The sequence below is a fragment of the Aethalodelphis obliquidens genome, unplaced genomic scaffold, assembly GCF_003676395.1.
Source record: "Aethalodelphis obliquidens isolate GAN/ISIS:26980383/991018 unplaced genomic scaffold, ASM367639v1 scaffold4, whole genome shotgun sequence".
NCBI classification, from domain to species: Eukaryota; Metazoa; Chordata; class Mammalia; order Artiodactyla; family Delphinidae; genus Aethalodelphis; species Aethalodelphis obliquidens.
The window spans coordinates 40,488,360-40,512,968 of record NW_020837948.1 but is presented as its reverse complement, the minus strand read 5'-3'; the positions used below and the strand labels follow the sequence as shown (position 1 = coordinate 40,512,968).

Here is a 24,609-nt window from a genome sequence, read left to right as displayed (position 1 = left end):
CACACACACACACACACACACACACACACACACACACACACACACACGGAGAGAGAGAGAATAAGAGAGCCAACCCAAGACAGAAGTCACAGTCATTTCATAGACTAGTGTCAATATGATAGCTCATCATTTCAGCCATGTTCTGTTCACTAGAAATGGTCCAGGCCAAACTCAACGGGAGGGAAGCTAAGCTCCACCTCTTGAGGGGAGCTGGATCAAAGAATGTGGAGACATAGCTACAAAACCACCACAAGTTGTCAAACTCATGATGCCGGATGCAAGTTCCTCCCAAATTATAATTTGTCCTTTAAAGCTCAAGCTTATCATTGGCAACAAACACTGTCAGTTGTTTTTCTTGAAATGACAGGCTTCTTTCATTTTTGAGAAAATATCTTGCCAAACACTCAACTCTATATAACCATAGTTTTTCTGTCAGTCATTCTTTCAAGTGAAAATGATCTTCTGTGAGAAAGCAGCAACTTTAGCTCACGACTCCAGCAAGTATACTATTGCTTTTCCTTGGGGCAATCATATATTTCAGTATGCACAGAAAAGCTTTATGCATACTTCCTATGAAATCACACAAAATATTAAAATGATGTATACTCAAGGGTAAATATTTAATAAAATGAATCATTTTTATTGCATCTTCTTAGGTAAAACTGACTTTTGGGGGGTACAGACTAGACTACTCAGAACTTCTGACTAGGAAAATCATTGTAGGAGCAGGTAAATCAAGAAAAGCTTCAAGGAGAAAGGTGTATATTGACATTGGGTGGGAGCTACTTTAAGACTGGCAGCGGGGAAGAAAGGTGGGAGAGGAAAATAAGCAAAACAGTGGGACTGGAATGAGATGAGCATGTTATGTTCAAGAACGAAGGGAAAGAAGGCTAATTTGGGAGCAAGCTGTGGACTTGATACAGGCACCTGTGAAGGGAAACAGCCTGATAGCCTCATAAAATAGATCCCACCTGAAGTGGCAGTGTGAGAGGAGGACTATTGGAAGTCCAAGGGCTGCTCAGGATTGTTAACTACCGGGAAATGCAGCGGGAGGGTCCCAGCAGGCTTCCATGAGACACAGAATCACCTTTGACTATTCTATTTCCCACTCCTGAGGGCACCAATGCTAGTCAAAACCATACAGTTAAATAAGAGCTTTTCCCCATCTTATCTTTTCTCCTTCCCTCTTGCATCTTTGAAAGGGCCAAAACCAGCAACCGATGAGAGAAAAGGGGTACTGAGAAGAGGAAGCGCAGCTTACCACAGCTGCCTCCTTCCTCCACTGTCGATTTCCAAGCCTGGCACAAAACAGGTACGAAAGGGAAGAAGTTTTAAATGGAATGAGATTAGAGTTTGGATTCTTATCCTGGACCAGACTCTAATTACTAAAAAGAGACTATTATTACCTGAGAGCAAACACAAAACTAAAAATCTACCTGAGAATTCAAGGGAGTAGAGGTGGAGCACAGTGAACTGGCACAAATTGACAGGGCAAGTTTGAAGGACAGTGGACAAAAAGATAGTTGCTTTCAGCTTGCACCCTACTAAGTTCACCTCCTGTAACGAAGTGGTTACAATAACTATTTATTGAGCACTTATTTTTGCAGGCTGAGGTTCTGCTGGCCATGTTTCAATGAATGGCCAAGATGTATTTATGTTTAGGAGAATGGTGTTTTCAGAGTGATTGGAACCAGGCTACCCAGAGTTCACATCCTAGCTCTGCTACTTAAAAAATGTGACATTGTTAATCTCTTGAACTCTCAGTTTCTTCATCTATAAAATGAAAATAAGTAATGCCTACCTCACAGGGGTGTGGTGAAGAGTGAAGGAGATAATATAGGTGCCATAACACAGCACCTGGTACATAGTGAGCCCTCAATAAATGGTAGCAATGATTATGATCTTTTCTTTTAATTGGAGTATAGCTGTTTTACAACGTTGTGTTAGTTTCTACTGTACAGCAAAGTGAAGTAGAGTTCCCTGTGCTACACAGCAGGCTCTTATTAGTTATCTATTTTATACATATTAGTGTATATATGTCAATCCTTATCTCCTGTTGACCTTTGAGCATTTGGATCCAGCCCAACCTGAAACAAACTCTACTCCCGGACTTTTCAGTTAAGTGAGCCAAAAAAATTCCCCCCTTTTCGGCTATGTGTATAGTGATCTACTACTGTGTAACAAGTTACCCCCAAACTTTGTGGCTTTAAACAACAACATTTAGTATCACAGTGTCTGTGGGTGAGGAATCTAGGGGTGGCATCTCTGGGTCCCCTGGCTCACAGCCCCTCATGAGATTACATAAAGATGTGAGCTTAGGCTGCTTCAGCTCAAAGCTTGATTGAGAAAGGGTCTCCTTCCAAGCTCACTTCTTGTAGCAGATTTCAGTTCCTGATGGGCTGTTGGATTGAGATCCTCAGTTCTTTGCTCTCTGTTGGTCAAAGGTGGCTCTCAGTTCCTTGCCATGTGGGCCTCTCCATAGGGTAGCTCACAATGTGACAGGTGGCTTCCACCAGAGCAAGCAACACAGAAGCCAGAGTCTTTTATCACTAAATTTTTTTTAAACATCTTTATTAGAGTATAATTGCTTTACAGTGGTGTGTTAGTTTCTGCTTTATAACAAAGTGAATCGATCATCATGATCTTAGTCAGTGTAGTGACCAAAAATATTATTTTAGAAAAATTTACCAGCTATTAGCATGTGAGATAGATTGAAAGTGAGTCAAGATTAGAATCTGGGAGAAAAATTAGGAACATTGTATAATAAAATGAGGCTAGAGTGGTAAACATAGGGATGAAAAAGAGGTGAATAGACAAATATAAGGGCTATTTGAGAGGAAAATGAACGTAAGAAGTACCTGCTTAGATATAATATGGTAAATAAAGGAGAAGAAAGAGTCAAAAGCAGCTTAAATTTTTAAAGCTTGGTTAGATGGGAGAATAATAGAAATGGAAGCAATAGAGCCATGGCACAATGAGCATGATTAGGTGAGTCAGAGAGGTGGGAAGAAAATATTTGTTTTGTTACATTTCAAACTTAGGTGACAGTGGGACTTCCAAGTGCAAATATCCTATAGATATTTGGAAAGTCATTTATTTATTTATTCATCTGTCTTGACAGGCTACTTAGATTCAGACACCATGCTAGGCTCTAAGGAGAACAACCTGGTAAAGAGTTGGAGTTTAAATGGGACATCTGGGCCAGAGAGACAGACTTGGGGGCCTTTATCATAAAGCTGTTCCCTGAAACCATGAATATTAGTCAATTTTCTAATGGAGTGTGTCAAGAGAAGATAATTTCTGGGTATATTCACAGTTAAGGAGACACAAGAAATGGCCTATGGGTGAGAAATAATCAGGATCACATGTTGTAATTATTTTTATATTAAATTTTAACCATCTACAGTTTATATTTAATTATGACCAAAAAAAAGGAGTTCTATAGTAGCTGTTCATATTTTTTAAACGCTTTATCTTGGAGTAATCATAGATTCACAGGAATTTGCAAAAATAGTAGAAAGGTTCCATTTGCCCTTCACCCAGTTTCCCCTAATGACTACGTCTTACATAGCTATAGTACAATATGAAAACCAGTAAAGTGGAGTCGGTATAATCCACTGACTTTATTCAGATCTCACCAGGTTTACATGCACTCACTTGTGTGTCTATATGTGTATAATTCTATGCCATGTTATTACACCATGTATGGATTCATGTCGTATTTCATCAATTGTTAAAATTTTTTTTTTCCTCATTCCAGTTACTTATGTAACTTGAAGAATCCACACCACAGAAATTTTTTTAAAGCATTTTTTGGTAGTTTACTGATATTCCCTAATGTTCAAACAGCCAAGGATAGCAAAGATCATAAAGATTTTTAAAACATTTAATTAGCAAGGAACTTGTAAATGTTTCACACTGTTGAATATATTGAACCAGATTCTTCTGAAACCTTTAGCCAGTCACTCACTGTTCCCCAAGTTCTTTATCAGTAAAATGTGAGTTATGATTTCTGAAGTCCTTTATAACCCTGCAGTTCTACAATTTTAAAATTCTAAGATCGCTTGTTCTCATGACATAAAGCAGAAACTTGTGATTACTGCATTAATTCTTTTGAGTCAGGGTCAGTCTCATACTTTATCAGACAGGTGACCAGTGGGGCAGTTCATCGTTGTCTTATTGTAAATAAGACCCTATTAGCTTGAAAGATTTTACATAGCTTCCACATGTGGCTGATGCCTCAGAAGGGCTTGCATATATTAGGTAATGGGAGAAAAAACTAATAATTGTTCAAAAACATATTTTTGAACAAAAATATTTGTTACCTGCTTATTTTTAATAATAATTTAACTAAAACATTATCAAAATTTGTGATACTCTGACCTGGGCCAGACAAGTGGGAGGCCTCCTCTGTTTAGGAAGACAATAGTATTAGACCAACTACCAAGAAAATTAATATTTGTAAACTGGATCCCCTTTATCCCTCCCAAAAAGATCTGAAATTGATTTCACAGAAATAGTAAAAGATTTTGTGCTTAGACAAAAGTGTTAGTAGAAGATCCATGTAAGGAAGCTCAGGGTTAAAGTAAATATTTGTAGGCTGAGTAAACACCACTTTGTAAAATTGCCATGAGATATAGACTTTGTACAGTGGTCACATTAGAAAGCTTGACAGACTTCCTGTTTTACGTATTGATGGCAAAACACAGCAGTAGTCAAGTTAGATTTCTAATTCAGTAATGTTCTAGGAAAAAAACAGTGAACTAAAGCACTTCATGATGTTACTTTCACTGGACTAAAGTTAATGGAGTAATTTAAATTCTTAAAGAATTGTTCAGTAGCTTGTTCCATTTAAAACTGTACTAGTAGTTCCAATTTCATGGTACCAAGATTCTCTCAAGGGAAAACTTACAAACACAAAGTGTTTGCTTTTAATCAACAGAGTTGGTAGAGAAAAGAAAAACAAAAAACTTCTCTCCAATAAGTGTAAAGTTTTACTTTTTTACTGCACATATAAATTTTTGGCAGAGAACCTGAACCCAATTTGGGCTGTAGATCTAGTTTACTCTCATATTTAAGAATAAGTATCCATTTTGGAAATACCCATCAAGGGAGGAATGCTACTAACTCAGGGAGGGAGGCCTGAATATTCCCAATTTACAGATGCTCAGAGGCCTTAAGTGATTTTCCCCTACCACACAGCTGTTGAGAGGCAGAAATGAGATAAGGACCAAGTCTGTCTGACGCAAACATTTACTGCTTTCAGGCATATTCTATGCTAATATCTATAAATCATTCCCATATCTTTACTTATATAAACAACAGAATTTCTGTTAGGGAGCATTCAGCATTTTGCTCCTGTATATTGCATTTATTTATTTACTTAAAAAGTCTCAATAAAGCACCAGTTGTATTAAATCAGATGACTTTTTTATTCAATTAAATTAAACTGAATGTTATCTTCTACTTTTTGGAAAAAGAAAATTAAAATTAAGTAAAATAGGGGAAAACAGTATTTGTAACATATATAACAAAGGGCTAAAATCTTCAATTCATATCGAATTCATAAATAAATATATACGTGCCAAAAGAAAAAATATTGGCAAAGACAATCACAAAGGAGTCCTCCATTTACTTAACAGCTATTTTCTGAATGCCTTCCATATACACTACATTTTGCTATGTGTTGGGGATAGAATGAGTAAGTATTTATTGACTTCATGCTATATTGCTAAAAAATGGTTTATTTAGGATAATTCCACCTTGAAAAAATGTATATATACATAAAAAATCTGGAAGGACATATATATAGTGGTTATTGATGGGTGTTTATTTGAAACAAAATAATGAACATGCATTTCTCTTGTAATAAATTTTTATTAAAAAGTATAAAACTTATAGGCATAAAATTATTCAGTTATTTCACCTAATGTCCGGGGTGGGGGGTTTGGTAATAAATATATATCTCTCTTTTCTTATCCAATGGAAGATGGATTCCAGTAGAAATGGATTCCTTTCTTTCTTTTATACCACTATAAATCCCGCTTCCTGGATCCTGCCCCAAGACACAACAGATACACCAACACTGACATACAGACATGCACTCAGAGATACAAATACATGGATATAAGACGGTCTCCTACACAGTAGACACACACCACACCAAGCTACACCACACCACACCACATCACACAGAAACACACACAGAGATACACAGTCTCATGAAAACTTACTTTAGTGTAAGAGAAAGAGTTGGCAGAGATCTGATGGTTTTAATCTCGGAAATAGCTTTCATTATTCTCTAAATTTCTCTTTATTTTTCATTTGAAATCCTTGAATGCAATATTTTTCATGCTTGCGTATTACAAAATGTATAATGATAGCTCTCTGATTGACCCCCTTTTGGGTTTTGGTTTTTGTGCCTAAATCGTCTGTTCCATCTATTTGTTTTGGGTATTAGACTATCTTGGGACATGTGACAGATACATGGCTGTAGCAGCTGATAGTCTAAGGAAATGGCAAATGGCTTTGGGGAATCAAAACAGATTAATATGGAACAGTTGATAGGAGACAGTAATTTTTTCACTTAAATGATTTAGTCACAATGAAAAGTTTTCTGATTCTCAACTTTTTCAGTTTTATAATTATGTACAGAGCTAGTGATTAAAATTCTCTTTAAAAGTCCAATAAATGTCAGCTGGTAATAATGTTTATGAAGTATTACATTGCCCTAATACAGTTTTGTAAAAAGAAAATTAACTGAGTATTTGTGGAGAATCTGCTTTAAGCCTAACACTATACATTTATTCGAATGACTATAGACTAGATTGAATTTCACTATACTCTAATAGCTACCCAATTTTTTATGTCATGTAAGAAGGCTTTTCATTTTTTTGTTTGATTTTTGTTTATCTAGAAGCCTTTTCGTTTTAAATGATTTTTATAGCTAATAACTGTCAGGAAGCACACGAATATTAACTGAAATCTCAAACAACACAGGAGTTAGTCAAAACCTATCTCAAGGGTACTATATTTCTAGTGTTTGTCCATGGTTTCTATTCAAACATAAATAATCCAAGGTTTCTATTACTCAGAAACTTTCCCAGATTTTCCTTTTTGATATTCCAGAGGGAGTCATCTATCTCCTTACTTTTCTATTTCTGTAAGGAAAGTAAGGGAGGCACGCAGTGAGAAAGGGATGAAAGACAAAACGTTTCCTACAGTGTTTGGGGTGGGGGGGTCACCGATTCCCAAAGCACTGCAATTTGACCTCTTCCCACCCTCAATGAAAAACAAAAAAAACACAACATTCCCCAGACCTTCTTTTATTTTTATAAATTTATTTATTTACTTATTGGCTGCGTTGAGTATTTGTTGCTGCGCGCGGACTTTCTCTAGTTGCGGCGAGGGGGGGCTACTGTTCCTTGCGGTGCGTGGGTTTCTCATTGCGGTGGCTTCTCTTGTTGCGGAGCACGGGCTGTAGGCGCGCAGGCTTCAATAGTTGTGGCTCGTGGGCTCTAGAGCGCAGGCTCAGTAGTTATGGCGCACAGGCTTCATTGCTCCGCGGCGTGTGGGATCTTCCCGGACCAGGGCTCGAATCTGTGTCCCCTGCATTGGCAGGTGGATTCTTAGCCACTGCGCGACCAGGGAAGTCCCAGTAACAAATCCTTTGATGATTCATTTGATTCCTTGAGACTAGGAAGTCTTTCGGTATCAAGAGAGGACTCAGTTACTTCCCAGAGGAACTGCACAACAGTTCAGTCTCAGGTAGATCTCAGGCAGATCCTCTGCTTGACATCCAAAAGGTAAATTAGATGTTTCCTTCCCTGGCTCACTCCTTTAATCATTTACATAAATTCTTAAATTCTAACATTTCTTTCAGTAACTAGAAAAGAAGGCAATTTCTCCCCTTCTCAATCTTATCTAAACGGAAACTCTGAGTACATCATCCAAACTTTAAACAATATTTATTTTGTTTGATATATACATTATATTTAAAAATATATATCATATAAAATCTGTATGTAAAGTATATCTTTATTCTTTTTTTGCTTAATATTTCTGCTTTATATTAAAGAGATAATAAGCTCCTTGCTAATAAGAACAAGACTCATCAAGTCACTTGTATAATACAATGGGGCAATAGAGGGTTTGTTCTTGCCATGTTGACCCTACTGTTTTTGAACTGAGGGTGTTTTCACACAAAAGCATTTTTTAATAAAAATAATTAATATCAGAAACAAACATTAATGAATATTGGAATTTTGTAGTCAGCTAAATTACCATTCAACAATAACAGTGAAATAACTTTTTTTCAGACAAAAATCAGAAGGATTTACCACAGAGAGGGCCTGTTCATTTTATTTTTGAATGACAGCTTAGCTGAAGAATTTTAAAAGAAGAAAATTCTGAAGGAAGGATGGATGTGAGAAGTAATATTAATAAAAGATCTGTTAGCACATGGATAAAACTAAACAAACATTAACCTTTAAAGTAATAATAACAAGGACTAAGTTTAGCAGTTAAAAAACACAAGCTAAAATACTGGACACCAATTACATGTAAGTTGGGGTGGGGTGGGGACATTATACATTAAGTTTACACATTAACTGATAAAGACTTGACATTCACATAATGTTAAATTGTTCTATCCAGGAACGTGTGTGGTGTGTGCTAGATTACATTTTCTAAAGATGCTCTAACAATATCTGCCAACCCACAAGCTCTGCTACAATGTGGCCTTAGCATTCCTCTCATCAAGAGATGGGGGTCTATGTCCTCTTCCCTTTAATCTGTCCTCTTCCCTTTACTTGTCACACATTTGTAAGCAACATAATACAGCTGAGGTGACACTGTATGGATTCTAAGACTAGGTTATGAAAGGTGATGCAGTTTCCTCCTTGTTCAGTGAGATACTCACTTCTGTATTCCTGAACCACCATGCAAGAAATCCAACTATCGTAAGGTCTCTAGGTTGTGAGGAAGCCACAAGGGAAGGGCACATGTAGGCCATCCTGTTGTCCCCCAGCTGAAGTCCCAGTCACTACAAGCATCAACTGCCAGACATGTAAGTGAAGATGCCTCCAGATGATTCCAGCCCCAAATCATCGGACCACTCAAAGCAGATGCACTACTGCAAGCCATTACAGTCTACCCACCTGAGGCCCCAGACATCATGGAGCAGAGACAAACCATTTCTACTGCGTCCTGTCTGAATCTCTGATCCACAGAAATGGTGAGCATTAGATGGCTGTTTGAAGCCACTATTTTCAGGATAATTTTGTTATCCTAGAAATAGTAACTAGAGGAATAGGGAATGCCTTTCCATTGGTTCAGTTCTTTTATTGTTTTTCCTACTAATGTTTAGTTTTCTTCATATGGATCTCATACATTTCTTGTTAACTGCATTCCAAAACATTTTAGCCTATTTGTTGCTATTATAAGTGGAATATTTTCTTGTATTTTCTAACTAGATGTTGTTTATATATATATGGATTATATGTATTCATTTGTTCCCAACCAACTTACTTGATTTTCTTATTGTTTTAATGATTTTCCTATTGATTCTCTTGGGACGTCCAGGCATACAATCATAACATCTGAAAATGATTTTATTCCTTTTTCCAATTTCTTATGTTTCTATTTTCTCTTTATTTTCTATTTGTCTTAGGTAAATTATGCTTTATACATGCTGAGTTTACATAAATTTATTTTTAAGTGGTTAAAGTTATCAGACTTTTCTTTTATGAGTAAGTTTCCTGAGGAACTACCAAGTGAAGATGCCTTGACAATTGTATATACAGTTCTGATGCTCAGGAGAGAAAACTGAGGTCAGAGAGTTTGAAATTTGAGAATCATCAATGTATAGACAATTGTAGAAGCCATGAGAACAGATGAAAGGGCTCCAGGAGGAAAAGTGTATAGCATGAGAAGAAAGAAAGTCTAGGACAGAACCTTAAGAAATGCCAGTATGTAAAAGATTGGCAGAACAAGGTAACCCTGAGAGTGACCACAGAGAGGTAGGAAAAAACAAGGAGAGTGCTTTGTAACAAAGGAAAAAAGATGGCATTTCAAGAATGGGGAAAACATCTGCAAGGTCTTGAGAAACCTGAGGAGAGTCTTCTGGATTGGGCAATATGGAGGCCATTGGTGACCTTGGAAAAAGCAGTTTGACTGGAATGGTGGGGATGAAAACTAGACTGTAGTGAGTTGAGAAATGAGTAGCACATGAGCAAGAGAGACTTATATGTAAACAACTCTTTGAATAAGTTTGGTTTAATTATTAGAATTAATAATGGGATTTAGCAAAAGTTCCTGAAGGCAAAAATCTATATAAAAAAAATCAACTGTATTTTTATATACCAACAACAAACAGGTAAAAGATGAAACAGGAAAAAGTTTCCCTATATGATGAAGTATAAGATATCAAGTATCTAGGAATAAACTTTAAAGAGTCATGTAATACCTCCATGGAGAAAATTATAAAACTAATTGAAAAACGTTAAAGAAGACCTACATAAATGGATAGATATACTATTGTCATAAACTGGAAGACTAAATCCCAAATTGACTTACAGACTTAATGCAATCCCAATTAAAATCTCAACTGATTTTTTTCATGGAACTTGACAATCGGATTCTAAAGATTCTAAAGATAGGACTGCAAAAGGTCAAAACAGCAAGGGACACTTGAAAAAGTAGAATTGGATGTAAGAGCTGTCCTAACACTATGATAATCAAGGCAGCATGGTATTGGCAGGATAGCCAAAAGACCAATGTAAAGCACAGACCCATGCATTTATAGACTCAACATAGGAAATATGTGGCACTGCAGAGCAATAGGGAAAGGATACTCTTTCAATACATGATGTTTGAACAATTGGATATTCATACGGAGGAAAAGAAAACTGTACATCCACTTTGCATCATATACAAAAGTCATTTCCAAGGTAGATTAAAGACTTACCTGTGAAAGGTGAAATATAAAACTTTTGAAATAATACAGAAAAGAAAATTATGATCTCAGGTTAGGGAGAAGTTTCTTAAACAAGACAGAGAAAGTCCTAACTAAAAAGGAAATACTGATAAAATTGACTTCGTTAAATTGAAGAACTTCAGAAAAATGAAGAAAGTGAGAAGATACAAGAATGAGAAGACATATTTACAACAGATATAGCCAACAAAGGACTATAATCTAGAATACAGAAATTCATATCAAGGGGAAAAGACCACCCAATGTAAAAATGGACAAAAGACTTCAACAGATATCTCAAAAGAATAAATCCAAATGGCCAATAAAATCAACCTTATTATTTGTCAGGGAAATGCCAGTTAAAATCACAATGACTTCCCACTAGAACTGGCAAAAATTCAAAGGTCTGAAAATAACAAGATGGTTACTTTGGTGAATAAATAGAGTAACAGACTCACTTATGTAGTATAGTGTAAATTGGAGCTACCACTTTGGAAAATTGTCTGGCATTATCTCATAAAATTAAATGTATGCATATTTTATAATATAGTAATCTCAGTCCTATGTATACGCTGTATAAAAAATAGTGTACATAGGTGCATGTACAAAAATGTTCATAAGTATTATTTATGATAGCCAGAAACTGTAATCAACACACATATTCATCAATACTAGAATCGACATATGAGCCATGGTACCTTCATGTACCAGAATTATATACAGCAATGAAAATGAATGACCTGTTGTTACATATAACAGCATGGATGAAACTTCTGTAAATAACACTGACAAGGGAAGCATGACACAACAGAATACATACACCATGACTCCACTTATATTAAGTTCAAAAGCAGGCAACTACATTCTCTAAGACTACATACTTGGGTAGTGTTTTGGTATACTCAAGCCAGGTAATTGAGGATTGTTTAATAAAAGGTGTGGGAAGGGTTTAAGAGAAGCTATAGGAAACAGTGCAGTGTTAGGGCTCATAACAGCAGGAGCCATAACGATCCCTAGGCAGGAAGGGGTAAGCAGAGGGAACCCAGAAGGAGAGAGTTGCATGAAGAGGTAAGCCCTCACAGGAACTGTGGCCTTTGGTTGGTGTGATGGGTAATTTTATTTGTCAACTTGGTTGGGCCACGGTGCCCAGATATTTGGTCAAACTCTTTCTGGATTTGATAAGATTTTTTTTTCTAAATATGAAATTAACACTTAAATCAGGGTTTCAAGTGAAACAGATTACCCTCCATAATATTGGTGGGCCTCATCCAATGGGTTGAAGGCCTTAATAGAACAAAGACTGACTTCCCCAATTAAGAAGGAAGTCTGCTGGCAGACTGCCTTTAGACTTGATCTGTACTCTTCCTCAGGTCTCCAGCCTGCTAGCCTAACTTGCAGATTTTGGATTTACCAAGCATCCACAATTACATGATCCAATTCCTTAAAATAAATCTCTCTCGTATAAATATATATACATATATATATATATAAAACAGTGTTTTTTATATGTATACACACACACACACACACACACACTCACATATCCTATTTTTTCTATTTCTCTGGCTAACCCCGATGAATAAAACCAGCCTAGTTAGCCCTTGGAGAGACGCCGTAGCACAGCAGCCAGAGGAGGGAAATATCCTGTCTCATTCTTCTCCCTCTGATCTCCCCATTGACTAAATGAAACTGAAAGCCAGAAAGGAAAAGAAGCCTGTTGATATAGTTCATACAAGTTAGCTTCCTAGTATACAGAGCAGGGTGGAGAAGAGAGAAGAGCAGGCCTTGACAGGCAAAGAGTTAAACTCATAAAGAAAAGCTTGGAAATTATTACCATAAAATTCAGGAAGGTAGTCACCTACAGAGGGGTGAGAAGGTAAGGATACAGAAGGGACCCATGGGTTGGGTGTATTTCCTTGATCAGCAGGGTGGGTCAATGAGTGTTTGTCTTACAATTATTCATTAAACTATACATTTAAGTTTTGTGCTTTTTCTGTATTTCATAATTTAAAAGTTTAAAGAAGAAAACAACATTCAACAATAAGAACTTGTATAATATATGAGTTCTAAGAGTCATAATAATTTTCCAGGTGAGCAAGTTTGTAGCACTTAAGTCTGTCTAAAACACTAGAGAAATTATTATGGACAAGCATACAAGTCCTGACAAGTGAAAGAACTAAATAACTCAGAACTCAAAACTTGTAAAAAGTTCCTTCCAGCCAGAGGGGGAAGAAAGAATAGTAGCTGGAGACTTGGATGTGTTTAAACGCTGATAGTAAAAAACAGTACAGAGGTAAATGTTGAAGGCACAGAAGAAAGGGGAAATAGATGGAGCGCAGTCCCTCCAATGTCAAAAGGGGAAGCACACACAGCACCACCAGAGGGACTAGCCTTGAATAAGATGAAGGATATTTACTGCACTGTGACTGAAGGAAAAAGAAAAGGATGTATGTGGCTGCATATCAATTTGTCAGCTTAGCAGTGGGAAGTTGAGGAGAGTTCCCCATCTGATGCTTCCTTTTTCCTCTGTGACAGAAAACATAAGGGAGGTAAAGGAAGAAAAAGATGCCAAAGTCAGAGATGGCAGACAGTGAGAAGGCTTGGACCACTTTGGAAAACAAGAGCATTAACTAGGTTTGCCAGGCAGTACCGAATGCCTGATTGAAGATGGAGACCATGAATTTGTAGCACCATTAATGTGCAGAGTTTTGTGGATTTCTACAGTAAAATGTAGCAACCCAGATATGCACAGAAAAATCAGACACCTGGATTGATCCAGGGTTGTTGGGGTTTCGGACTGAAGGACAATAGAACAAGGCATGTGAGGATAAAGACAGGAGATGTACCACGAGACCTCAAATGGATAGGGAAAGAAATGAAGAGAGAAGAGGGCTAGCAGGGAGGGAGAAAGTGGAAGGGTCAACGGTTTGGAGGTTCTTTGCGAGCATGAGCAGGGAGCAACCGAGTGATGGAAAAAAAATCACAGAATGTTGTATGTCCAGGCTGTAGAATGTTGGAATGCATTGTTTAGGTGTGAAGCAGTTGCAGATAGTGAGAGCACCTAGGATCTGACCACGGGAAAGGTGGGTTGAAGTGGAGTAGAAGTGAAGGTCACTGAAGATGAAGAGGCTAAGATGTTGAAAAGAGAATTCATGTGGATACTGACATCATGGAGGACCATGGACTTCTTGGGGTGAAGAGACGAACAGGGAACAGTCTACGTGTAAGGGGGTGAGGTAGGGGGGTTGACTGGAAGTTTGCTCAGCAACAGGAGAGAGAGAGGGGAGTATAGTTTCTCTTGGGTCTCAGAGAACAGAAGTTCTTCAGGAGGATGGAGGAGTAATGGTCTGGTTCTCCCTTTCTACTCTGATTGGAATTCCAGAAGGTAAACTGGAAAGTTTTGGCAGAAAGGAAAGTATGGGCAAACCTAGATGATCAGGATAACGTATAGTTGGGCCTGTAATAAGGATATCGGGGAATGGAGCATGTTAGGTTAAACAGGCTATAAAGTTTTCAAGAAGAATTTGCCCTAGAAATGCCCTGATATTGAGTAGTGGGTAGTATTGGTGGCCTAGATGCCAGGTTGGCTCTGGAAGGCTCCAAGTTTTTAGGTCACTCCTTGCTATGAGAATGTAGTAGTAAAACACACATGTGCATTATACACAGTTGTTTGCATACCAGTTCAGCAGGTTATCAGATTCCTTTGAAGTCTTTGTTAAGAACCATATTTAGAAGGTGGATTTGTGAATGTGGCTATTGGATAAACTTTGTTGCTAATTCCATCATGCAGACAGATATTAGCCTCTTCTAAAAGACTGAACCTGCCAATCAGAAGAGAAAACTTGAGAAAACTGATCAAGGCATAAATTGACTTAATGCAGTTTGCTCTGGAAAATAATATCTCTATAACAATTTAATGCTGCCATAACTCTAATTAAAGTGTTTATATATGCAAAACATCTTTGGGATCAAAATGACCTGTACCTTAAGTGCTTAATAAATGTTTGTTGAACTGAAAAGGTAATAAAGGGCTTCCCATGTAGACTTTCCTCAAGGAAAAAGAAGGTAGTCACGTATCCTAGATTTCTAGGCCCTTTGATAGTTAACCTTGTCATTATAAATGAACAAATTGGTATTCTAGTTTCTGCACAGCCCCTTTGTGCATTGGGTTAGTACAAGCTTCATCTCTTGAGTATGATCAGCTCTGGACACCTTGACAAAATAAAGTTTCTGGACTTGTAAAAGCAAGGAGTGAGCCCTGGAAAATGTGACTTGACTGAGGCAATGTCATCCTGAGGCTAGCCTGAGCAGCCCAGCTGGCCTCTCCCTGTGACATTTCTGGCATGGTTGTTTAGAACAGTGACTCTATTTAAATCAATTCGACCTCCTGCAATAAAAATCTTTGAGACCATGATGAAGTCATTAGCAAAACACTGTTGTAATCATCATTAATGCGAGACGACTGACTAAATTATTAGAAACCATAGTGAGTTAATAAAATACACTGGCTGAAAATGACTCCTAATTCTAGAGTCCAGCATGGGGAGTTACTAATTGTGTACAATTTGTGACTGTTCATGGGTAGCAACCTAGTAACAGACTGTTCCATTTTAAGGCTACAGCTAATGAGTACTAAAACTCTTGTAACAAAACAAAACAAAGGAAACTCTGCTTTTCTTGTCGGTTTTGTATTTTTTGTATTATGTTATACTTCACTGCTTCCTGCATTATGCCAGGGTTGCACATTTCTGAGTTTCATTCTTTTTGTTCATGGAATCATAGATCTTTCCCAGAATTCTGAAGAGTTAGACATAATGACCCGTAAAAACAAGATTTTTTCCTACATGGCAAACATTCCAATAACAATTACTGATTATCCTACTGTTTCTGTTCACCCACAAAAAGATAGTTTCTAACTAACCAGTTCAACAAAATGTGGTTTCTTTCCAGAAGGAAAGAGTTTTCTTGCCCCTCAGAACTTCATAAATTCTCTTTAGGATTTCATAAATTCTCTTTAAGTCATAAGGTAAACAAGGCCCATCCTTTAATTTTACCTGGTGTCAAGTAGTTTAACTATTATTTTTATATTAAATCAACAATGATACTATGACTTAATGACAAAACTTGAGAAGACAAAAAAAAAAAATCTGGGCTTGTGGTGGGGAACTTATGCTGCTACCTGGGTGGCAGGTTAGGGATGGGAATGTTAGGGGCTTTGCTCAAGTACCTCTCATTTGGGGGATATTCAGTGGAAAATTTGAGAGGCTGTGCTTGCCACTGGGATTAGTTCAGAAGTGCCTTTGCTTTTAGTTTTCCCTATTTATCGCTTCATGGAGGAAGGTCTGAATGCTGTTTAATGTAGACTGAATTGCCTGGTCTCACCTTAGTCCTAACTCCGGAAGGAGCTTGTAACTAGTACTAGAACATCTTGAGGAAGGACATGGAACAAGCCCCTTCATTAGCAGAAACTGTATTGGCCCTGTAGGAGTAGGGCAGTTATTGGGTGAAAAGGGGTTGGATCTGGCTACAGAGGGGGTGGGGGTCAGGGGGGAGGGAGAAACTGTAATATCGCTGGAGAGATGATAATAATCACACAAGTGCAGACATTTTAGTTTGAAAGTGAGAGGAGACAGTACCCACCAAAAATAGTTCTCAAGTCCCAGATTTAGATTTTTAAAATTGAATGGGCTCTAGAAAGGAGTGTAGAGAGCAATGTCAGTAAAAATGTGCCCCAGGGGATCTCTAGAGAAAGTGAGGAGCAGGAAAAAGGGAAGACAAAACAACATCCTTCAGATAAGCTAGATGAGCTGTTAGAACACCAGAAGGACTATTCCCCAAGGTTACAAGCTGCCAACGTAATATTTAATGGTATCAGTAGGGCTTTCCTCAGAAAAAAAGATCGCTAAGGGCTTCCCTGGTGGCGCAGTGGTTGGGAGTCCGCCTGCCCATGCAGGGGACACGGGTTCGTGCCCCGGTCTGGGAGGATCCCACGTGCCGCGGAGCGGCTGGGCCCGTGAGCCATGGCCGCTGGGCCTGCGCGTCCGGAGCCTGTGCTCTGCGGCGGGAGGGGCCGCAGCAGTGAGAGGCCCGCGTACCGCAAAAAAAAAAAAAAAAAAAAAAAAGATTGCTAAGAAAATGTCAATTGTTGTTCACTGTAAAAAGAGTTTAACTGCAGACAGGATTAAAGACTCAGAAGTGAAAAGTAAAAAGCAAGTCTAGAAAAATAGAATCAGCAGTATTGTCTGAGGGCAGAAGTCACATTACGCAGCTAGTGATAGCTGTTGAATGAAAAAAGGAGAACATTTGAAAGCATGCCTGTGAAATGCTCCAGTTGGGGTAATGCCCAATGGATGGCCATGGCAGAGATGCATGTACCTGAACAAGTAAAAGGAGTACAAGAGGTGGGGAAGACTTGAAAGGGATTTGCCGTTGGAAACTGCATAACTTTTATTACAGTTAAAACTAGAGCCAGATGATAACAATCTATTTTTTAATGTATTCGAATTCTTCCAAAAGGAGGTCTATCAGCAAAGTATTATACCATTTAAATCTAATACCCTATATTTCTGTATGGCTACAAATGGAACATTTCACAAAATATTATGCATAAATAAATGACACAATCAATAGTGCTTGATTATGATACTCGCATATATATTTTTCCAGGGCTGAATAACAGAGCAGGCCTATTAAAGGCCAAACAACCAGGTTTCTTTGAAGTTCAAACCTTTGAAAAATGCTGGTAAGAAATGGGCAATCCTGATTCCAAGGAACAAATTTTCTGGCATTTTAAAGTAACATTTTAACTGAAAAACAGAACAATTGTTTGAAAAACATGATTGGGCACAATAATAGAGGTGGGTGGATAATATAAGTTCAAACGCACATTTTAGACCTTTTCCGAAAGAGCTCAGGGTAGTTGGATTTTGCACATACATAACATTCTGGATTCTCACTTTAGCTTCTCCAAACAGAATTAATGGTATTGCAGCCTTGTGGTTTAGAAGAAATCCACAATTTAGAAGAAAGCTGTTGGCTATTTCTCTGGGAAGATTTATCCAAGTAATAAAATGAGTAACAACTTTTCTTATGACTGACTGTATGGTTACTGACCCTGGTACGTGACTTTGCTTAGGTTACTCTATGTGAAGTACTGCAAGCTATAGTTGTTTAAAAAAAAAAAAGCTAATCTTGAATTTTGTGATTTTTGTGTAAATTTGCAAACTTTATCTCTCATTAGATTACTTAATACAATACAAATACATTTTTCACTGGGCTGATTTCTAGGCAAGTAGGTGTGCAGTTTATCTGTGTTACCTTCTCCTATCTTCCCTTTACTTCCTCTCCCACAGCTTTCCTTCAGCAGTCCCCAGCCCAATGCCCTGTTCTGCTTCCTGGCAGTCCAAGACTCCACTGTGGTTTCCTTCTAAGCCTGCTCTCTAAGACACAGCGTTAGACACCAGACCAGTAGTCTCCAAACTCTTCTGACTGAGTCTCCTATTGGAAAGAATTTTGAGCATACCCCCAATATCTTTATAAATGACATGCATGTATTACTGTTAATATATTATGAATACAATAAAACATACTGAAATTGAAGATTTTCAATAGATGAGATAAAGATGAAGTAAATCATATTTTAAATAATTTCAAAATGTATTACTAATAATACAAAATATACTTTTCTCTAGCATGTTATTGTTAACAAAGCCTTTTAGGGGAACAATAATTGAATATGCCTCATTATTCTTTAGATCTTGGGTCAATATTTTGTGATACAGCAACACAGATGTCTGCTTTTATGTTCAGTTTATTTAAAGGCTCTCTGAAAAGAATTCACAAAGATACGGGTATTTAAATGGAAGAACTGCTTCATTAGCTGGGTTGCTAAATCATACCTATTTTTCAGTCTCATCACTCATTATGCAAAGATTTTGGTTAAATCTGATGGATGCATTTCCATTTTACCTAATGTTACTCAAGTGGATTAAAAAATCCTATAAGATATCAGAGTTTTTATAGGTTACATGCATTTTCAATTGCAAAAATTACATATAAAGGGAAAATTTTCAAACATCAACATAGCATAGTGGGGACTTCCCTGGTGGCGCAGTGGTTAAGAATCCACCTACCAATGTGGGGGACACGGGTTCGAGCCCTGGTCCAGGAAGATCCCACATGCCGTGGAGCAACTAAGCCTATGAGTCACAATTACTGAGCCCATGCGCCACAACTACTGAAGCCCGTGCACCTAGAGCCCATGCTCCACAAAAAAGAGAAACCACCACAGTGAGAAGTCTTCACAGGGCAATGAAGAGTAGCCCCCCGCTCACCACAACTAGAGAAAGTCCGCACACAGCAATGGAGACCCAACGCAGCCAAAAATAAATAAATAAATTAATTAATTTTAAACAAACAAACATAGCATAGTCGGTAAGGACATAGACCCTGGAGCCAATTGTCTAAGAATCCCAGCTCCTGGATTCTTACTACTTGTATAGCTGTGGGCAAATTACTTAGCCTCTCTGTGCCAAAATTTTCTCTCCTGTAAATTAGGATAGTAATAGAACCAACTCAATAGGGTTATTTGAGAATTTAAAAAGTCAACATTTATAAAGCAGTTAATATGATATCTGGCATATACTAAGTATTATTTAAGTATGTTAAGAAATATAGGGAGACTTCTCATGCCCTGCTATTGGGAGTGTAATACTTAAAACCACTTTTGAAATCAGTTGGGTACTATCTACCAAAGTTGGAAATACACATGCCCTGTGATCCAGCATACCCACCAAGATATTATATTTTAAAACGAGAGTGGTCCTAGTGGCTTTGTTTGTAATAGGCAAAAACTAGAAATAATACACACGTGCATCTAAAATGGGATGGATAAGGACTCCTCTGGTGGTCCAGTGGTTAAGAGTCCGCCTTCCAACACAGGAGAAGTGGGTTCCATCCCTTGTCGGGGAACTAAGGTCTCACATGCCGAGGGGCAACTAAGCCTGCGTGCTCTACAGCCCGCATGTGCCACAACTAGAGAGCCCATGCACCACAACTAGAGAGAAGACCGCATGCCGCAACTAAGACCTGACACAACCAAATAAATAAATAAATAAAATATTTTTAAAAATAAATAAATAAAATGGGATGGATAAGAAAATGATAATTTATATATCCACTGGATGCTATTCTGCAATACAAAGGAATGAAAGGAACAAACCACGGCTACATCAACATAAATGAATCTTACAAATGATGATGAGTCCAAGAAACAAGATGCAAAAGAGTCTGTAGAGTGTGATGCCACTTATATAAAGTTCAAAGAGAGGAAAAAACAAAATATTAGCTTAGGAATGCACATATAGGTAGCAAAACTGTAAGGAAAAATAAATAAATAATCATCACAAAAGTCAGGCTCATGATTATCTTTAAGAAAAAGAAGAAAACTGCAACTGAGGAGGGGCACCTGTGTGTGTGTGGGGGGCAGTGTTTGGGTGTGTGCACCCTTGCATGAGTGATGATAATGTTCTATCTTCTGGCCTAGGAGATTGCTTAGGAATGTTTATTTTATAATTATTTATTAACTACGTGCATAGGTATTATGCACTTTTCTGTATGTATTATATTTCACAGTGAAGAAAAATCTTAAAACTGTTATACAAGGTTTCTTTCCACAAAATTAACCTCAGTTTCTGGCTCCAGCTTCTTTGCTGGAATAACTGCTTATGAGATACACCTCAAATGAATTTCATGTGGTTGCTCTCCCTGTAATCTTAACTTGGAATCCTTCCTTTCTTTAAAAAAATTTTTTTAAGTCTAAGTAACTCATCCATCGGTGGTTACACTTACACAAGTTTTGCATAAAACACAGTTTTTATTTTTTTAAGTCAATTGTTGAAAATACCATTCAAAGATGTATTAGAGAAAAAATACCTTCTCTACTATAGTTTTCCTTTGGCGGCTCACAGAATCGTCACTTTAAAATGCATCTCATTATTGAAACACAATCTAGTAAACACCGCACTGAAACAGAATCTATCCAATACCATAATGTGAGACATATTAAAAACATCTGTGCTTTCCATTTAACATTATAGTAAACTTCCCACATTGTGTAACATGTTCCAATACTTGTGTCATTAGGTCTTTAGCAATGTTTTATATGCGTATTCTCAAGGTATTTGCTGTCAAAGGAATGCAGTTTCTTTTTTCCATCTGTGTTCCATGTGTTATTTCAAACATTTTTATCTTCACAAGAAGAAAACTATTTTCCCAATGGTATGTTGCTTTTTGACTTTTTATTCTTAAGGAAGCTCAGAAAAGGCTTCATAGCATTTATAATTGGTGAATTTTCTTTAAAGTATTGGCTTGAATCATACACTCCTTAAATATTTTAGAAATATTGTTGAGCTTTATGAGTTTGGATGTCTACTTTTTAAGTGGTTAGCTAACAGTGATCAGTTCAGAACATCATTATCTGTAATACATAATTTGGGTGAAGATGTTAGTAAAACTAGATATAAATTCATACTTAAAACAGTTTTAGAAATAATTTTAACTAGCATTGCCAACTTCTTGTCAGATCTAATTAGTCATTAGTTTTTCATCTTGCAGTGTGGCTCCAAAAAGGGCGCCAGAAATGTCAGCTCAGCCCATTGTGTTTGCCTGTTCTTGCATTATTAACACTGTCTCCACTGATCCATGCTATAATAGTTTACTTAAATATGATCTGTAAATCCATTTAGTTAGATACAGAAACTGCAACATGTGGCAATATGTTAAAAGTGAACACAGGAGAGTCCTCCCCTCCCCACACAGTGAGCGGCTGTGCTACCACCCTCTCCCCAGAGCACCCTGAGTGCCTGCCCACTTAATGCATCAAGTTTGGGGTGCCACTACCAATCCTCACATTAAATATTAGTAGGGCTTAATTTCTTTCCCTCTTTTTTTTGGGGGGGGAATATATGTGTTTGAAGATAAAAGTTCAAATATCTTTTCTGGAATTTCAGGGGTCAACTTCTGTATCTTACACTCATATGTGGCTACATTTTATCTGGGGATAAGAACATCTATCAGAATGAATATGAAACAGTGGCATTCGAGCCAGGAAAATAGAAAAACATACTGTTTGGGCTGGAGGACCTTCCTTGTGTGTTCTGCAGTGACCTTGAAGTTGGAGGACATATGATAATCCAATTTGTTACACCCTGGTAAAAGTGCAAACAAACAGACAAACAAACACTTAATGCTACTAATGAGGGAAACTACAAATATATAAACCAAATAAAAATTGTACATAAAAGAGAATTAATTATTTAAAAAGTAGTCTTAAGATAATTATGAAAAGAATCTTTAAGATATCAGGAAATGGACCATCTGTGACACTGTATTAGACAAGATAAGTAATACTAGCTGCTGTAATAATTGACCCCAGAATGTCTGGCTTAACTCAATAAAGATCTATTTTCTCACCCATATCACAGTACAAAGCATGCTGTGAGAAGGCTCTGCTATAACTCGTCATTCAGAGACTCAGGCTTCTTCTAAGCTGCAGATCAACACATGGCTTCAAGGTTGACCCGGCTTCATCCAGTTGGTAGATGGATGGATGAAAAAAAATGGAGAAGGTCCACCTTCTCTTAACTGCTCAGCAGGGATCGTATTTCACTAGTGAGAACTAATTACATGGCCCTATCTACATGCAAAAACTTTGGGAAATGTACTTTATCTATGGGTTCCGGAAGAGGAAATGGGTTTGGTGAGCATCTAGACAGGCTTTTGTCATATAAACAGAGGTTGGTCTAGGGATTCCAAAGCTATAACTTGAGTATCACCAGGTCTGACTTTGGAAATCCCTTGGGAAGCCTCTACCACTCTCTTTTCTGCCTGCTGCAATAAAGGAATCAGAACACCAGCACTAATTTTAGCTCTTGCTGTTCCCTGAATCAGCCACGATCTTCCACATCTCTACCTCTGCATGTGATTTGTATATGACGTCTGTCCATTCTTTCCACCAATACTTCTAACCACCGATTCCTCCAAATCTAGCAAGCTTCTCTTCATCTTCTAAGACCTAACACAATGGTTACTTCCTCCATGAACGTCTCTCTGATGACACACAAGGCACATATCTCTTCTTAACGTTCACTGAACTTTATCCATGTACTTTGTTCCTACCTCTATTACTGAATGCATAAGCCTGTATTATAATTTTTACGGAACAAGTATGTTTTCAAAAGGATTGAATGCATTAATATTCACAACACGGTGACCATTAACAATATTGAATAGATTTAGCTTCTCAAGGGTGAGGACAGAGTCTTATGTATCTTAGTATCTCCCATGCCTACCAGCACAGACCTGGCTCACATACTCAATAACTGAGGAAAAAATGAACACTGTCTCCCTTCCTTCCACTTCCCAGCAACTCTAACTCTTAACTCTCTCTCTCTCTCTCATATATATATATATAGTGGTGAAACACAAAATTTACCATCTTCACCATTTAAAAGTATACATTAATATATGCACCTTGTTTGCAACAGATCTTTTAACTTTTTCATCTTACAAAATGGGAACTTTATACTCACAGAATTCCCCATTTTCCTCTCCCCTCAGCCCCTTAAAACCAGCATTCTGCTTTCTGTTTCTAAGAGTTTGACTGCCTTAGATACCTCATGTAAGTGGAATAAGCAGTCTTTGTCTTTCTATGACTAGCTTATTGCCCTGGAGATTCATTCATGTTGTAACATATGACAAGATTTCCCCCTTTTTTAAGGCTGAATAATATTTCATTGTATGTATATACTACATTTTTCTTTATTCATTCACCCATTCTAGTGTCTTTGTTTTTGACTTGTGGTTACTGGAGAGGATTGATGACCCCAGAGAAAAGGTGATCCTGTACTCTCAAAGATTTCAGGATGTTTTAGGTTCTAGAGACTAAAAGAGAAACTATACTGAGTGCAAAGGAAATTAGATTTTTAAAAAATCAGTGACAACATAAAGAATGCCCCCCATTATACCCTATTTGAGCATGAGAAACTATTAAACTACTTTCAGTTGAGCAACCAAGGGCCCATAATAAAAAGTAGTTCACATTCCAAAGGGCTCTTACCCTAGGCTTTTCACTGTCCTACTCAGCACCTCCTGTTTCATACCCTCAAAATAGCTCGGTTGAGAAAAGAAACAGCAACATTTTAAAGTCGGGCTAAATACATAAATAAATAAAAGGATAAACAAGAACTCTTTCAACACAGAGCACTTGTAAGAATTTTCATGTTTATGGAGAAGCAGAGCCCCAGAGTAAACTCTGGCCCTTCTTGGAATTAGTGGATTCCAGTCTTCATTTGCATTGAGGCAGTTTGAGGCCCTTTGGGGACATTCACAGCCTTTACTTCAGGGCGTTATCATGAAAGAATCTAAAGTATCCTTGCATTAGCATGATCGTTATTTTTTCAGCTGGTCTGAGGAGGTATTATTAAACATGTGGCCATAATATGTACAGAAAAATCTCCACATAAACTAGCATTTAGCATGTAAACACAAACACCTCACTCGTAACTGGTTTCTAAAACTATCATAATAAGAACCTCAACACTTAAAAAAAAAAGCAAAAAACCCTTAAGTTTTTGGTA

The 24,609-nt window shown here is 37.5% G+C and overlaps 1 protein-coding gene across 1 annotated transcript in view; it reads right to left on the bottom strand.

Annotated features, from left to right (window-relative positions):
• SPATA9 (spermatogenesis associated 9) overlaps positions 1–24,609 on the bottom strand; it is a 75,016-nt gene that overhangs the window by 49,431 nt on the left and 976 nt on the right. The window contains 1 exon segment of the mRNA XM_027100585.1: positions 22,098–22,179. Within this exon segment, the coding sequence (XP_026956386.1) occupies positions 22,098–22,179 (82 nt within the window).